The sequence below is a fragment of the Salmo salar genome, chromosome 24, assembly GCF_965601325.2.
Source record: "Salmo salar chromosome 24, fSalSal1, whole genome shotgun sequence".
Taxonomy (NCBI): Eukaryota; Metazoa; Chordata; class Actinopteri; order Salmoniformes; family Salmonidae; genus Salmo; species Salmo salar.
Window position 1 is genome coordinate 15,568,852 of NC_138314.1, and position 15,945 is coordinate 15,584,796.

General features: G+C 45.8%; 1 protein-coding gene across 2 annotated transcripts in view; it reads right to left on the reverse strand.

Moving 5' to 3' along the window:
- Window positions 1–15,945, reverse strand: part of LOC106585059 (clathrin heavy chain 1) — a 40,652-nt gene that overhangs the window by 9,832 nt on the left and 14,875 nt on the right. For both annotated transcript variants that reach the window (XM_014170820.3, XM_014170819.3), the window contains exons 2-21: window positions 11,293–11,500; window positions 8,234–8,502; window positions 7,873–8,034; window positions 7,530–7,643; window positions 6,988–7,161; window positions 6,536–6,733; window positions 6,167–6,367; window positions 5,381–5,533; window positions 4,864–4,986; window positions 4,354–4,491; window positions 4,104–4,268; window positions 3,424–3,604; window positions 3,026–3,189; window positions 2,587–2,712; window positions 2,251–2,393; window positions 1,835–2,069; window positions 1,597–1,719; window positions 901–1,046; window positions 552–735; window positions 207–399 (exon numbers count right to left, since the gene is read on the reverse strand). In XM_014170820.3, coding sequence (XP_014026295.1) covers window positions 207–399; window positions 552–735; window positions 901–1,046; window positions 1,597–1,719; window positions 1,835–2,069; window positions 2,251–2,393; window positions 2,587–2,712; window positions 3,026–3,189; window positions 3,424–3,604; window positions 4,104–4,268; window positions 4,354–4,491; window positions 4,864–4,986; window positions 5,381–5,533; window positions 6,167–6,367; window positions 6,536–6,733; window positions 6,988–7,161; window positions 7,530–7,643; window positions 7,873–8,034; window positions 8,234–8,502; window positions 11,293–11,500 — 3,400 coding nt within the window. The remainder of the gene's footprint in view (window positions 1–206; window positions 400–551; window positions 736–900; window positions 1,047–1,596; window positions 1,720–1,834; window positions 2,070–2,250; window positions 2,394–2,586; window positions 2,713–3,025; window positions 3,190–3,423; window positions 3,605–4,103; window positions 4,269–4,353; window positions 4,492–4,863; window positions 4,987–5,380; window positions 5,534–6,166; window positions 6,368–6,535; window positions 6,734–6,987; window positions 7,162–7,529; window positions 7,644–7,872; window positions 8,035–8,233; window positions 8,503–11,292; window positions 11,501–15,945) is intronic.

A 15,945-nucleotide genomic window follows, 5' to 3' on the forward strand; every position in this document is an offset into this window, starting at 1 on the left:
CTTATCCCGGCTACTGCCTTGTTGGACTTATCCCGGCTACTGCCTTGTTGGACTTATCCCGGCTACTGCCTTGTTGGACTTATCCCGGCTACTGCCTTGTTGGACTTATCCCGGCTACTGCCTTGTTGGACTTATCCCGGCTACTGCCTCAGTTTCCTTGCTTTTCCATGTTCCTCTGTCCCTCACAGTGTGATGTGTTGTCTTACTGTTCTTGCTGGCAGCGCTGACCACCTCCATGTAGGCTGACGGGTCGTCAGCTTTGATGTAGGAATCGATGGCCTCTTTAACCAGGTCTCTCTGGAGCTGGGCTCTGGCCAGTTGACTCCATACCGCGGCCTCATTACAACGCTCTGCAAACTCATAGGCTCTGTCCAGGTTACTGATTTGCTCGATCAGGACCTAGAGAGAGACAGTTGGTCAGTATAAATAAAGACGTCCAATGATACAAATATTTGTAAGGTGCAGAAAGAAAAGTATTGTTGGTGCATTGAAACAAAACAGGGTACAATGATTAGCTAAATATTTTGCATTATCTTCAGACTCTTGTTAACCTGAATGGCGGAGGTGTTGACGTCAAACTTCTTGAAGATGGCGAAGGCCTCCTCGAAGAGCTCGTTGCTGATGGCGATGTTAGCGATGTCAGGGGCGTCGTAGTTGTCCAGGCGGTTGATGTACTCCATCACACGCGTCCGGTCTGCCTTGATGGCCGTCAGGATCAACAGGTTCTGGAGGTTTCTGGGGGAGAAACACAGAAGACACACAGAGGCTAGATAAGACTTCCAACTACAGGTATTCGTCGAACATTTGAAATATTTTTGTATTTTCAACCTCCATATTTAAATGCGAGGCCAAGTGAAGTGTTTGAAAAATGTTTGTGTGTGCGCGTGCATGGTGACTGACCGATGCTCGCTGAAGATAGAGTTGTCCAGTACGATCTTCTCCAGTAGTTCGATGAGCTCATTGGGCAGGTCAGCTGTCATGAAGGCCTTGACCGTCACAGACACCTCCTCTGGGTCCTGGGTCTCTGACAGAGCGGTCTGCACCACCTGGGAAACACAAGTCAGAACGCAGGGAGACGCAGGTCAGAACACAGGGAGACGCAGGTCAGAACACAGGGAGACGCAGGTCAGAACACAGGGAGACGCAGGTCAGAACACAGGGAGACGCAGGTCAGAACACAGGGAGACGCAGGTCAGAACACAGGGAGACGCAGGTCAGAACACAGGGAGACGCAGGTCAGAACACAGGGAGACGCAGGTCAGAACACAGGGAGACGCAGGTCAGAACACAGGGAGACGCAGGTCAGAACACAGGGAGACGCAGGTCAGAACACAGGGAGACGCAGGTCAGAACACAGGGAGACGCAGGTCAGAACACAGGGAGACGCAGGTCAGAACACAGGGAGACGCAGGTCAGAACACAGGGAGACGCAGGTCAGAACGCAGGGAGACGCAGGTCAGAATGCAGGGAGACGCAGGTCAGAACGCAGGGAGACGCAGGTCAGAACACAGGGAGACGCAGGTCAGAACACAGGGAGACGCAGGTCAGAACACAGGGAGATACCAACATAATGTTGTCAGAGGGTATTGTACTTACCTGGTCTATGAGTTGGCGTCTATAAGGGTTGTTCTCCTCTAGAACGTTGGCCCATAGTTCTGGGTCTTTCCGTCGGACCAGGTAGCGAGCCTCACTCTTGAACAGGGAGTTCTCATTGCACACCTACAGCAGAGCACAATGAAACCAAACCAATCAGTGCATCATAGTCATCTCCCTTGGGTGTGTGTGTGTGTGTGTGTGTGTGTGTGTGTGTGTGTGTGTGTGTGTGTGTTCAGACCTTGATAAGGTCCAGGTCACACTGGCCCCTCTCATAGGCGACACAGGCTAGGTGGGGGTCTCTCTTCTCACAATACTTCCCCACTACAGCGCTGTCGTAGAAGGTGTTCTCCTTCAAGAAGCGCTCCGGGGTGTTGTTACTGTCAATGTAGATCTTAGCCAAGGCATTGTGGGTAGCCGGCTCTTCACAGCCCTCGTGGATACGAGACTCAAGCCACGGCAACAACAGCTTCAGTCTGGAACACACACACACAAAATCTCCTTTTGAGAAACCCTCGTGAAACATGTTGTCTGGGATCTTTGAGGCATAGCCTCACCAGGGTGGAAAGGACAGGCCTGAAAGTTCTGACAAAGTGTTCTCCCCATTTGAAGTATAGGAGCCGACAATGTTGGGAGACCACGTGCGTAAGTCTGTACCTGTTCCTCTTCTCCACCTCTGCCACCAGCTCATCAGTGGAGAACTGTCCTCTCACCACCATGATCAGGTTCTTAATGACGTCTTCAGCACAGTCTACATCCAACAGACCTCCTATCACCACAGGCAGACGGCTGGGGTTCACCTACAGTACACACACGTCAAGGCGAGGCAATAGCAGGCAATGGCAATTACAGCAACAACAACAAAAATGGATAGGATAGTGCTATTTATTGGTAAAACCAACAATAAAGGTATCTTGACGTCTCTCATCCTCTCTTCTTTCCCTGCAGTGGTGTGTTCCTCACTGGGCCTACTGCCAGGAGGATGGCTCTTACCTTCTGAACGTAGATCTCTATGTACTTCTGCAGTGTGTTGCGGTAGAGATAGAGCACCAGGTCATGGACAAAGTCAAAGCGGTCACACACTATGATCAACGGCAGCTGGTCTGTCAATTTAGCCTCCTGATGGGGGGGGGGGGAGAGAGAGAGAGAGAGAGAAAGGCAACACGGAACATCAATAGTTACATTTCATTAGCATTTTATTACATTTGCAAAAGGAAGCTGATATCCCATAAAACAACTGGTGAGAAAGGTGAGAATTCAGTCTGGTTCGTGTCACTTCCGATCTTACATGCAACTGAAAGCTAGTGAACCTGGTTTGTAGTCTTCCAGACTAACGGCTGTTACATTTTAGTCATTTAGCAGACACTCTTATCCAGAGCGACTTACAAATAAACATTCACCTAACCAACACTGCTAGGGTAGCCCCCCGTACCTTGAGGAAGTTCTTGACCCTGTCCGGGTCGTAACAGTTGCTCTCTCTACAGATGCGCTCCACTTCCTTGATCTGCCCTGTCTTACAGGCCGCCTGGATGTATTTAAAATGGACGTCAGGGTCCTGGCTGAAGTTCACTATGGAGCCCAGGAAGTAGAACAGACCTGGGAGAGGAAGAACACCGTTTCACAATTGAATAGGTTTCCTAGTTTCCCTGTGAAAACATATGGTAGTCTAGGCTCTCGTGTCCTAGGCTCTCGTGTCCTAGGCTCTCGTGTCCTAGGCTCTCGTGTCCTAGGCTGTGCATGTGTGCCAGTGTCTGTGGCTCTAACAGCTGGACCACATAGACCACAAGCCGACACGTTATTAAAAATAAGAGAAGCAAGACCCAGACGTACCCTCGTAGCTCTTGAAGGACTCAAAGAGCTCCACCAGGGTGTTTGTTCCCAGCTGCTCATGGTATTTAGATGCCACCTGGACACACAGCTGAAGGTTCTGTCTGATGTTGGCTGATAACATGGCCCGAAGACACTCTATTGAGTCCTCTACTGACAGGGCGCCAAAGAAGTTCACCAGCCACTACAGGGAGAGGAGAGGGTTAACACAAATCAAATTTTATTTGTCACATGTGCTGAATACAACAGGTGTAGACCTTACAGTGAAATGCTTACTTATAAGCCCTTAACTACTTAAAGCATTGTTGGTTTAGAAAAAAATAAGTGTTAAGTAAAAAATAGATAAGTAGAAAATAGAAAATAAAAGTAACAAAATAATTAAAGAGCAGCAGTAATATATCAAGTGAGGCTATATACAGGGGGTACCGGTAGAGTCAATGTGCGGGGGCACCGGTTAGTTGAGGTAATATGTACATGTAGGTAGAGTTAAAGTGACTATGCATAGATTATAAACAGAGAGTAGCAGCAGTGTAAAAGAGGGGTCTGGGTAGCCCTTTGATTAGCTGTTCAGGAGTCTTATGGCTTGGGGGTAGAAGCTAGTAGCAGCTGGGTAGAACCCACGAGAGAGAGAGAAGAGAACAAGAGAGGTTACATTTGAACCCACCTCACATACACCTACGTACCTCAGGGTTGAGCAGGTGTGTGTGTACGACAGCCCGTTTGATGTCAAACAGGTCAGTGTAGTGCTCTAGAGCCCTCTGTAGCAGTCCAGCCTTCTCACACAGCTGGGCGATGTGGGCACGGTCATAGTGACTAAACATCTGGTTGCCAAGGATCGCGTCGGCGACCTGGATGCACACAGAACCAGTCACAACACATACTGCACCAACAGAAACACAACAGACATTATGAAAGGTGTGTGTGTGTTTGTACCTGGGGGGCGTGGATGAGGTTCATCTCCAGTAGGCGTGTCTGTAGGTGTCCCTCGGCTGGCTGGTTGTTCTTCAGAGCGTCCAATAGGAAGGAGGTACACTGCTGGATCAGACTTCCCTCCATGAATACATCCACTATCTACACCAATCACGAGAGAGAGGGGGGGGACATTAGCAGCCAATAACAGTAGAGAAAGAGGTAATCAAGAGTCACAGGGACATAATCCTGCTGAATAAGGAAGTGCATTGCTGGATTAGATGGGATGAAGTTACCTCTAAACTGCTGATTCTAGGGGTATGTCCCAAATTCACACCATATTCCCTATATAGTGCACTACTTTTGGCCAGGGCCCATAGGTCTATGCTTCTGGGCAACCTTTAGCCAGAGCCAGTTAAGACAAGAGGAGGGAAAGTTGATATGCCCTTAAAAAGGAGGAATAACAGACCGGGGAGGCCCCTCATTGGGCAGTGTGTCTGTTCATGCAGGCCTGTGCGTCTGTGCGTGTGTTACCTGGTTGATGTTGGCCAGGGGCTCCTCATCTGCCACCAGCATCTGAGAGAACTGTAGACCCTGGTCTGGGCTGACCCGCATCACATTCCTCAACAGAAACACCCAGTCTGGAGAGTAGCCCACCTAGGAGAGGAAAGAGGGGGAGGGAGAGGGAGAAAAGAGGGGGAGAGAGAGAGGGGAAACAGCGAGAGAGAGAGAGAGAGAGAGAGAGAGAGAGAGAGAGAGAGAGAGAGAGAGTCCACATAATGCTGTCATCTGACAAGACAAATGGGCAAGCTGACATTTTAAAACTAGGTACTTCAGATCAATCAAATGTACTACTAAAACAGTGTTGTCTTAATAAATCATGATCATGGCAGAATGCTATGAGATACTATGAGAGTCGTGTCTCCCAAATAGCATCCTATTCCCTTCATAGTGCATCACTAGCCATATGGGTAGTGTCTTATATAGGGAATAGGGTGCTATTTGCAACACATCCAAAGAGAGGTCCATCCATTCTCAGAGTGAAGTGTACCTTTTTGGCGTAGAGCACTATCTTCTGGAACTGTCCGGTCTCAGCAAAGCACTGGATCACCTTGCTGGGTACGTTGGCCCTGAGGTAGACACTGAGGGCTAGCGTAGGATCTACTGCCTTAACCAGGTCACCAAGCTCCTCACAACACTCCAGCTACACACACGCAACACACATTCGACAAATAAACTTTAGCTATACTGCAATTTCAGGGTAAATATACAAGCACAGAGGGGGGACCTCTTTTTACTTTTACCCCTTCTTCTCCCCAATTTCATGGTATCCAATTGGTACTTACAGTCTTGTCTCATCACTGTAACTCCCGTACGGACTCGGGAGAGGCGAAGGTTGAGAGCCGTGCGTCCTCCGAAACACAACCCAACCAAGCCGCACTGCTTCTTGACACAATGCCCACCGGAAGCCAGCCGCACTAATGTGTCGGAGGAAACACCGTACGCATTGCGCCCGGCCCGCCACAGGAGTCGCTAGATCGCGATGGGACAAGGACATCCCTGCCAGCCAAACCCTCCCCTAACCCGGACGACACTGGGCCAATTGTACGCCGCCCCATGGGTCTCCCGGTCGCGGCCGGCTGCGACAGAGCCTGGACTCGAACCCAGAATCTCTAGCGGCACAGCTAGCACTGCGATGCAGTACCTTAGACCACTGAGCCGCTCGGGAGGCCCGTGGGGGACTTCTGTTTACATACACACAGTCTTAGTCTTGATGTGTGTGTGAGCATAGTAACAAGGCTGCCCAATCCACTGCTCCATCTCCAGTCAGTACTACCTTGTCCTCTTTCAGCCACTTCTCCAACAGCTGCTTGCGTCCTTGCTGTAGCACGGGCCTGCACAGCTCCAGAGACTCAAACTTGTTGAGCTGGCCCTGGTCCAGCAGGATGCCAAAGTACTGCAGCAGGGGAGAGGCCTGGCCCGGCTGGGCTGGCACGCTCTGGAACTTACGGATGGTCTCCGCTGTGCGCAGGATACCCTGGAGGAGAGGAAGAGGATAAGATACAGAAGTTCAATGTTATTGTTGCTAAGTGTATAGCAAGGCTAAGGAGGATCCAGAAAGAGACTGTATTTTCCCCTCACAGTGTTACAAAATTCCAGTAACCTTCCCCAAATTCTGGTTGGGGGTTTCCGGCGTCTGACCTACCTTGGGTGTGGATGCGGCCACCTTGGCAGCCTCGGAGTAGGAGCCCTGGGCGAACAGTGTGTTGAACTTCCTGGCAAACAGCTCCTCAGCCCCGGCCAGGTTAGAACGCACGGCCATCCTCAGGCCCAGGTCTGGGTTCTGCAGCACGTTGGTGGCATAGTTCACTATGTTTTCCTCCTCCACACACACTGACAACACCTGAGGGGGATGCAGAACATTTATGACTCAAATAAATCAATGGATTAATAACTCATTTTCTGTGATGATTTTCAAAAAACATAAGAAAGAACATGACACAAAAATGAATTAAAAAATATATAAATAAGTTTTATTTAGCTGGATAATGTGTATATGTGTACATGCTTTCCCTGGTATCCACCCATAACAAAACGACCATAGAGATCCTGTTGTATACATCCGTATTGTAATTCTAATAGGTCTGACATTCTTACCTGTCCCTTCTTGTTAACCCCGATGATGCCGGAGGTGAGTTCGTGGGGGGCGGTGACGAAGATGGTCTCGGCGCTGATGCGGTTCATGTAGATACACACTCCTGACTCCAGGTCATACAGGTGGATGTAGCCATACTTAGTGATCAGGTAGATCACACCGTGCTTGGTGCCAATCTGAGGACAGAGAAACCGGGGATGCAGAGATGATACACTCTGTATGGGCCAAAGACACCTAGGTCTTATCATAGCAGTGTACAACACCAATGTCTTACCAGCATTGTTGAATGGCTAGTTAAGTGTTTCAATAGTTAAAGAATCCTGAACATAGAGATGTCTGTGCAGGTTACTGGTAAGTAAGTAAGTGTTGCCAAGAGAAGGGTAAACTCAAACAGAAAACAAACCGCTTCAGAATATGCATTAAGAAAACCTCCCAACAGATTCAGTCTGGCTCGACTGATATGCATTCATTCATTCATTCATTCAGGCATTGAGAGACGCACCCTGAGTGGGTCCTTCCCTGGTGGGTCTTTAGGGGTCCTTACCTGCATGGCGACGGGGAAGTCTGTCTGAGCCTCAGGAGGGAAGAACACGTCAACCGCCTTCTTAGTAAACGGCTGGTTCCCTGTAGCCGGCTGACCCACCTCTATGATGTGCAGCTGGAACACAACCACACAGGTCAACATAGTGACCGCATACTAACCACACATACTGACCGTATGCACGTATGCATTAAGTAATCATCATCATTCAACTGCAGAAGAGTCAACCACAAGCTTCCTCCAGTTTCTCCAGTCACAAGTAATGCTTACAGAGGGTGTCCTGGTTTGTTATGGAATCATTACTAGGTTCACTATGCCTGTATACCCCCCAGTGTCCGGTTCTCACCTTGCCCCCAGCCTGGCTGCGCACAGCGAAGCAGAACAGAGTGGAGGCTTTCGTGTTGCCCTCCACCTTAAACTCTCCGAAGGCTGCAGCGTGGCCTTCGATGGGCTGGGACACCTTCCTGTCCACAGAGTACAGCTGCATGGCCCCCACCACGCGGTTTTGCTGCAGGATAGAAAAGACGGGATGTCATCACTATCTGAACATGCTAGAAAAGAACTGAAGTACGGTGCTTTTAGAATACAAAACCTACACTGTATGTCTGATGTGTGCACACGCTGTGAAGTATGGGTTTGTATGTGAGACAATAGAAGACTGATCATAAGGAGTGTGTGTGTGTGTGTGTGTGTGTGTGTGTGTGTACCTGTGCCGAGATCCCTATAAGGAGGAGCCACTTCTGCTGTTCGTCTGTTCTGTAGTTTATGATCTGGCATCCGGCCAGACTAGCGTGCCGATCAAACACTTTGATGGGCTGCGAGTCCCCCTCCATGCTCCAATGGTAGACGGCCGCTTCAGTCACCAAGGCGACGGTGTTGACAGAGATCCACTTCCAGAACATGACTTCCTCGGTCATGGTGTGAGCCTTCATCTTACTCTTCATCTCAATGTTGAAGATCTGCAGGCACTTAGCAGCTGAGAGCCGAGGGAGGGGAGAGAGGCGAAACAGTGAGACAACGCATTGTTTTGCCCTGAACCTGAATGAAGCTAATGCTAAACTGTAGCTAGTGAACTCACATCATTTGGGTTGCTAGCTGACTATCCAGGATCATGGACCTCTTTCTAGGTGTTGATGAGATTTGTACTTTGCACAAATCTGTAGCGTGTGTAAACTATCCCTTTAAGTTCCCAGCAAACTGGCCAAACTGGATTTCTATGAGTCAAAAGTGCTCAATTTCCCTGTCCAGTGAGAGCGTGGAGGCAGTGGGGATAAAGAGGGAGGTAGATAGATAACACGCTAAATAGACCTAATAGATAGTATCTAGAAGACAGATGCTCCAGGACAACTTTGCAACTCTTCCGCAGGTTGTTGCTGTAAAGGAGAATGTGTTCTCAATCTCCTAGGTCGTGAAAAAAAGGTTACAAAAATAAAATAACAAGACATACAAATTTGTCACACATTCCAGGGCCAAGTATTCTTAACAGAGGCATAGCCATTTAGACTATTTTGAAGAAAAAGTGAGAAAGCTTCTAGAATCAGTGTTGCTGCCTACTACTGAACTGTTCTAGTCTCTGGCATGCGGAGAGTGATTTTCACACTCATTAGTCTCCATACTTTACAAACCTCCCATATCACAACCAGTTTAAAATGGAACTAAGCCTAAGGGACAGCATTTGAAGATGAAACTAGACTAGTACTGACAGAATGTCCTGTAGTTTTAGGTTTGCACAGTGAAGTGAGCGAGGAACGGAACTGGTTTCACAGAGACCATAACATGTAGGTGAAAAGGTACGACATACCTGGTACACTGTAGAGAGAGATCTAGGGCTGGAGACCAAAACCTCTTACACACACTAGGGCTGGGCGATATGGTTTTAATGGGCTTTCCCCATTCTAATTGTTTCAACCAAACTTCAGCCAAAAATAAAGGTTAAAACTGACAGTAAGGTAGTTCTCTTTGTAGAATATTGCATAAGAATCAAAATCCTCTTTGTAGCCTCTAACTCTGGTACTCGACACATTGTTTCCATTTGCATAGTTATTTGTTCAATTCCAGCATTGTAATCCATTTCTTCATTTCCTGCACTCATTTGCTATCACTTACACACCATGTCAAGTTGCCATTGTCTTAGTATATCGCTATTCCCAACAACAACAAAACATCCTTGACAGAACAATCATTCTCCTCTGACTGCATTTTCGGCTTCAATTGCAGTTCTTACTTTCGCCACTAGGGGTAGTCAGACGATTGTTGTTGACATGTTGTGCTTGCAAGTTAGCTAGCAGTTCTCTTCTCAGCTGTTAGCAGTTTCTCACTGGCGATAAAAACAGATGATTGCCCTAATTATTTTGAGTCATTACTGAATTATTTCATGTAACAAATCAAATCCAAACCAGTCCGTGAATGAATACCGTTATACTGTGTTTTATGGTTTACCGCCCAGCCCTAACACACACACACACACACACACACACCACACACACCTTCCAGTGTGTATGATGTCTGATGATGCATACCACACACAGTCTACCAGCATACAACAGGTCATGCTAACATGTGTATGGTTCTCATAAAAGTATGTGAGGGTGTGTGTGGGGGAGGGGCTGTTTTGGGGAAACTGACTGAAACTGAAAAGTTCTAAATCTTGAGAGGTCACAGTCAGGGGGTGTGGGGGGTTACCATGTGGGACAGTTACAATGTGTGGATTCAAATGTACAGAATCAAATGCTCCTCTGTCCACAAAACAGTCTCATTGATCCGGTTACTTGTCAGAAGTAACCAGAATACATGAGTTCAGTGGTTTAAGAAGGTGGTGAAGCTTTTATGAGAAGGGACATGATGACCAAAGACACCACGGACAGACGGACGGACGGACAGGCAGACAGAGACACTCACCGTCTGAGAGGTGACAAGACAGAAAGCAAGGGAAAGAAAGCCATGAGTCAGTCTGAGAAAAAGAGGAAGAGAGAGATGAAGAAGGAGAGATAGGCAGACTTCACGGCGAGAGAGGGAGAGGGAGAGAGAGAAAGAGAGAGAGAAACACTCACCCTCTGATAGATGACAGAAAGCAAGGGGAAGAAAGCAAAGAGTCAGTCAAAGAAAAAACGAGGGGGAGAGAGAGGTAGAGAGAGTTGTGCAAAGCCTGAAGAGAAAGCATCAGAAGTAAGGCAAACCGATACAGACATGAAGGCTAAAGCGCTTGGGGCTCTAAGGGCTAGAAGCAGTGGCGGAAAATCAACTTACATGACCAATTTAGTACACTTCAGGCAATATGTCTGAGTGCACTGACTCCTGGTATTTATAGCACGGGAGGAAATAGTGCATTATAACAGATACACCCAACACTTCTTTTGACAGCTATGTTAACGCTGGAATTACATAAACAGCAATCCTGTGTGAATACTACACACGCTAAAGCAGATACGCAGCTACTGTTTTTAGGGAACTTTTCAGGAACAAATGAAGAAATAGGCTGCTCGTATTGCGGTGTAGTGTAGTAATGCTGCAATTACCATAGCAGCAGCATTGGATTAACAAGAAACTACATAGTGAGTGCATTGTAACAGAGCGTTTTGGTTGTTATAACACTGGTCGGATAAGGAGCCCAGGGAGGGTCGGTCAGGGAGCGGGGTCATAATGTGACTCCCAAATGGCACCCTATTCCCTACATAGTGCCCTATGGGCCCTGGTCATAAGTTGTGTGCTACATGGGCGAATTGGGTGCCACTTGGGAGGTGAGCGTAAGGTCGTGGTGGTACCCTACCTTTGAGGGCGATGACCTTGCTGGCAGGGTTCATGATGGCACTGTCAGCAGAGATGGGACGTCTGCTGGGGTTATTGGGGTCGGCCATGTCTATGATCACCACCTGGTTCTGCTCGCCCACCTTCTCCCGGATGCAGATGAACTTGTCAGACTCCATGGTCAGGTAGCTGAAACCAATGTTAGCCGGGTTCACCCCCAGGTTCTGCAGCTGAAACACACCGCAACACACACAGCCGTTTCAATGGATTGGGTATAATTTGACCTCTTTTGGCATAGTTGAAAGGTGTGCCATTATTGCTCACATCAAATCAAATGTTATTGGTCACATACACATGATTAGCAGATGTTAATGCGAGTGTAGCGAAATGCTTGTGCACCCGTGCGTCAATCTACAGTGGGGGAAAAAAGTATTTGATCCCCTGCTGATTTTGTACGTTTGCCCACTTACAAAGAAATGATCAGTCTATAATTTTAGTGGTAGGTTTATTTGAACAGTGAGAGACAGAATAACAACAAAAATGACATGACTTAGTACTTGGTGGCAAAACCCTTGTTGGCAATCACAGAGGTCAGACGTTTCTTGTAGTTGGCCACCAGGTTTGCACACATCTCAGGAGGGATTTTGTCCCACTCCTCTTTGCAGATCTTCTCCAAGTCATTAAGGTTTCGAGGCTGACGTTTGGCAACTCGAACCTTCAGCTCCCTCCACAGATTTTCTATGGGATTAAGGTCTGGAGACTGGCTAGGCCACTCCAGGACCTTAATGTGCTTCTTCTTGAGCCACTCCTTTGTTGCCTTGGCCGTGTGTTTTGGGTCATTGTCATGCTGGAATACCCATCCACGACCCATTTTCACGGTCCATCGTCCCTTTGATGCAGTGAAGTTGTCCTGTCCCCTTAGCAGGAAAACACCCCCAAAGCATAATGTTTCCACCTCCATGTTTCACGGTGGGGATGGTGTTCTTGGGGTCATAGGCAGCATTCCTCCTCCTCCAAACACGGCGAGTTGAGTTCATGTCAAAGAGCTCCATTTTGGTCTCATCTGACCACAACACTTTCACCCAGTTGTCCTCTGAATCATTCAGATGTTCATTGGCAAACTTCAGACGGGCATGTATATGTATTCTTGAGCAGGGGGACCTTGCGGGCGCTGCAGGATTTCAGTCCTTCACGATGTAGTGTGTTACCAATTGTTTTCTTGGTGACTATGGTCCCAACTGCCTTGAGATCATTGACAAGATCCTCCCGTGTAGTTCTGGGCTGATTCCTCACCGTTCTCATGATCATTGCAACCCCACAAGGTGTGATCTTGCATGGAGCCCCAGGCCGAGGGAGATTGACAGTTCTTTAGTGTTTCTTCCATTTGCGAATAATCGCACCAACTGTTGTCACCTTCTCACCAAGCTGCTTGGCGATGGTCTTGTAGCCCATTCCAGCCTTGTGTAGGTCTACAATCTTGTCCCTGACATTCTTGGAGAGCTCTTTGGTCTTGGCCATGGTGGAGAGTTTGGAATCTGATTGATTGATTGCTTCTGTGGACAGGTGTCTTTTTTACAGGTAACAGGCTGCGGTTAGGAGCACTCCCTTTAAGAGTGTGCTCCTAATCTCAGCTCGTTACCTGTATAAAAGACACCTGGGAGCCAGAAATCTTTCTGATTGAGAGGGGGTCAAATACTTATTTCCCTCATTAAAATGCAAATCAATTTAAAACATTTTTGACATGCGTTTTTCTGGATATTGTTGTTATTCTGTCTCTCACTGTTCAAATAAACCTACCATTAAAATTATAGACTGATCCTTTCTTTATCAGTGGGCAAACGTACAAAATCAGCAGGGGATCAAATACTTTCCCCCCTACTGTAAGTGACATAATACAATCATCTCTATCTAAATCCGTCAGTTTAAGCTAGATATATATCTCTGCCGTGTTTCACGGCCTTCCGCATCTGTGGTGGAAGATGGCCGAGCTACAGCCGTGTCTCAGATCATGAGACATGCCGAAAATCATTCTTCTCACGAAAACATCTGTAGCATCCGAACGGTTTGGCCTACACGATGCCGTACTCCGATTTGCTCTACGACCCCCACAAGCCCTGCAGGACTCGCCTGAAGTCGGTAACGCTGAAGTGCCAACTTCTGTCTATAGCATCCGGACAGTTTGGGCTACAAACTAATGACTCTAATGTAGAAAGGGCAGTCTTCTCAGTCACTGGACTTAAATATGTGTCCCCAAAAATATATTTACTGAACTTTCTTATATCTCCTAGAATTAGGGCAGACACTTCAAAACCTTATGATGTCATTTTCTTTCTTTTTTGTCATTTATCAATGCGTTACTATGGGCTATAGTAGTAAAGCACACATTCAATATTTTATCAAATACTTTTTATATTTTTTTGGGGGGATACCTAAAGGGGTCCTAAAATTCTAAAACAAATAGCCTAGCTAAATGATCCTTGGTAGACTTTTAGAGGTTAATGATGGCCCGCAGTAAAAACATGTGTTGGGCAGTGGATCTTGTCAGGTCAGTAACTTTTCAGTGCATTTTTTTGCATTCCAGTTCAACATTTACCTGCTCTGTCGCAGTTTACCATTGATGACTACACCCGTAAATGTCATATCATCAAAAAGAAGCGCCCAGCAATCTACTCGCTGATCTTATTTATTTTAGGGAAAGGGATTTACAAAAGTAAAACTTCAATAGTAAATAATAGCAATGTGCCGGCTACTGTTGATAGTCTGCAAAAAGAAAGCTCCATAGAAATACACCTATCATTTTTCTTGGCAAGCCTATTGTAGCCATGTCCATACCTCTTTCGGAATGTTTCTTATAAGGGGGCAGCATCTTATTTTCAAATCTCAAAATGACATACTTTAGGAACAAAAATGAATGCAATTAATACAATTCTAAAAAATTGAGTAATGACTTGCATTGCTAAATTATATTGCACAGCTATTCAATACGTGTAATAACTACATTTTATTATTATTATTATGTTATATTAATAGCTGAATATAGAGAAAAAGCATTCCATCCTTAAGAAATGCACCATGTCAGGGCCAGTAGAAATGCTGCTGTTATTTACTGTGCTTTGATTGACGAACAGCAAGCTTGACTAGTTCATAAAAGGTGTCGAACTGACTGAATAAAGTCGATCTCATATATCCTGGCCATTCATAAAATCATACAATGTAGTTCTATGTCCATGGTATCGATCCGGACAAGAAGTTTAGGTTGCCTATCAATCATTGTTTTTGAAACCAGTGGACTGCCAGTGAAAAATGTGCTCTTGCAACAGCTGCATAGTGCGGATCCCAGCCTGTGGAATAAAAGTGGGGCTTTTATTTCTCAATCTAAATAAAAAAATCCAAAGGCCTAATGGACATATGCTCAAAACGCACACACTTGATAGACGTAAAAGGGGCAATCTCTAGTTGCTACATCCATTTTTTGGACTTATATGATTCTTGAAGAATATAACTTAAATGCCTCATGAGTTTAGTTCAACTGTCACACTCCATGAGAACCCAAAATATAAGCTTGTTTTTCTCCAATGTTTGTAAAAATGGTCAATGTAAACAAACACTGTATAGCCTCATAAACATGGTTAAAACAATAATGTTGATATCATGGATGGTCAGTCCATCCATAGCTTGGTCTATTAATCTGAGAGTGGTTACATTTCTCCATGTCCATTCCTTTAGCTTTTTACCAAAACAGAGGTCCGTTTTGTTATTGTTTCATCTGTGGATTTGCCATTTAAACAGCTGCATATTATCAAGATATCAAAGTGTCACCAACTAAAAGTGAAACAATAGGCCTATAGCAAATGCAGCACATGGCATTCATTTTTCACATGTAAATAGCACTTTTCAGTAGTGCTCAAAGCATGCCATTCCATGAGCACAGCATTTATTGTTCAACTCGAATCAATGAGCCGAATCAGTCCTCCATGACAACAAAATCATAAACAACAGAGTAGGGCTGGCAGATACGTCCTTAGTTTTAGTGTTTTGGTCAGGTTAAACAATTTGGCTAATCTATACTTCCATATTTCCAAGTCATATTCTTGAAGATCAAGGGGTATAACATTTATTAGAATGACTGGAATTCTGATAAACGTTGTTTTTTTAATGGAAATATATAATTTAAATGGTGTTATTATATGTAGTAGAAAGCGATGGTTTAGTTAGAAGAAGCCTACATAACCAACACATAAAGTAAAATCTAACATCCATATATGGCCAGCTATGTAAACTTTAACATTGATTTATCCTACAATAGATTCTGTTCAACTTGCAACATACATTTTTGTCTTCTTCTAATTGACTATTAAGGGGAAAGTACTCAAAAAGTAACTGAATGTAATCAGATTACATTAGTTTGGGTAATCCAAAAGTAACATTGTTACAAATTTGGACAGGTAATTAGTATCTGTAACGGATTACATTTAGAAAGTAACCTACCCAACCCTGTCAGTAGACTACCGAATTGCATCAGTACGAGAGCCGTTCATTTGGCCCCCAAATGTTCATACTGGTAGGCTTTTTGGCGATTATCTGCAGATAAATTATGAAAACAGTCGATGAAGATGGTGAATCCTCTTCACTACAGGAACAATAGTTAGACTAGTGGAGAGACATCATATTATGT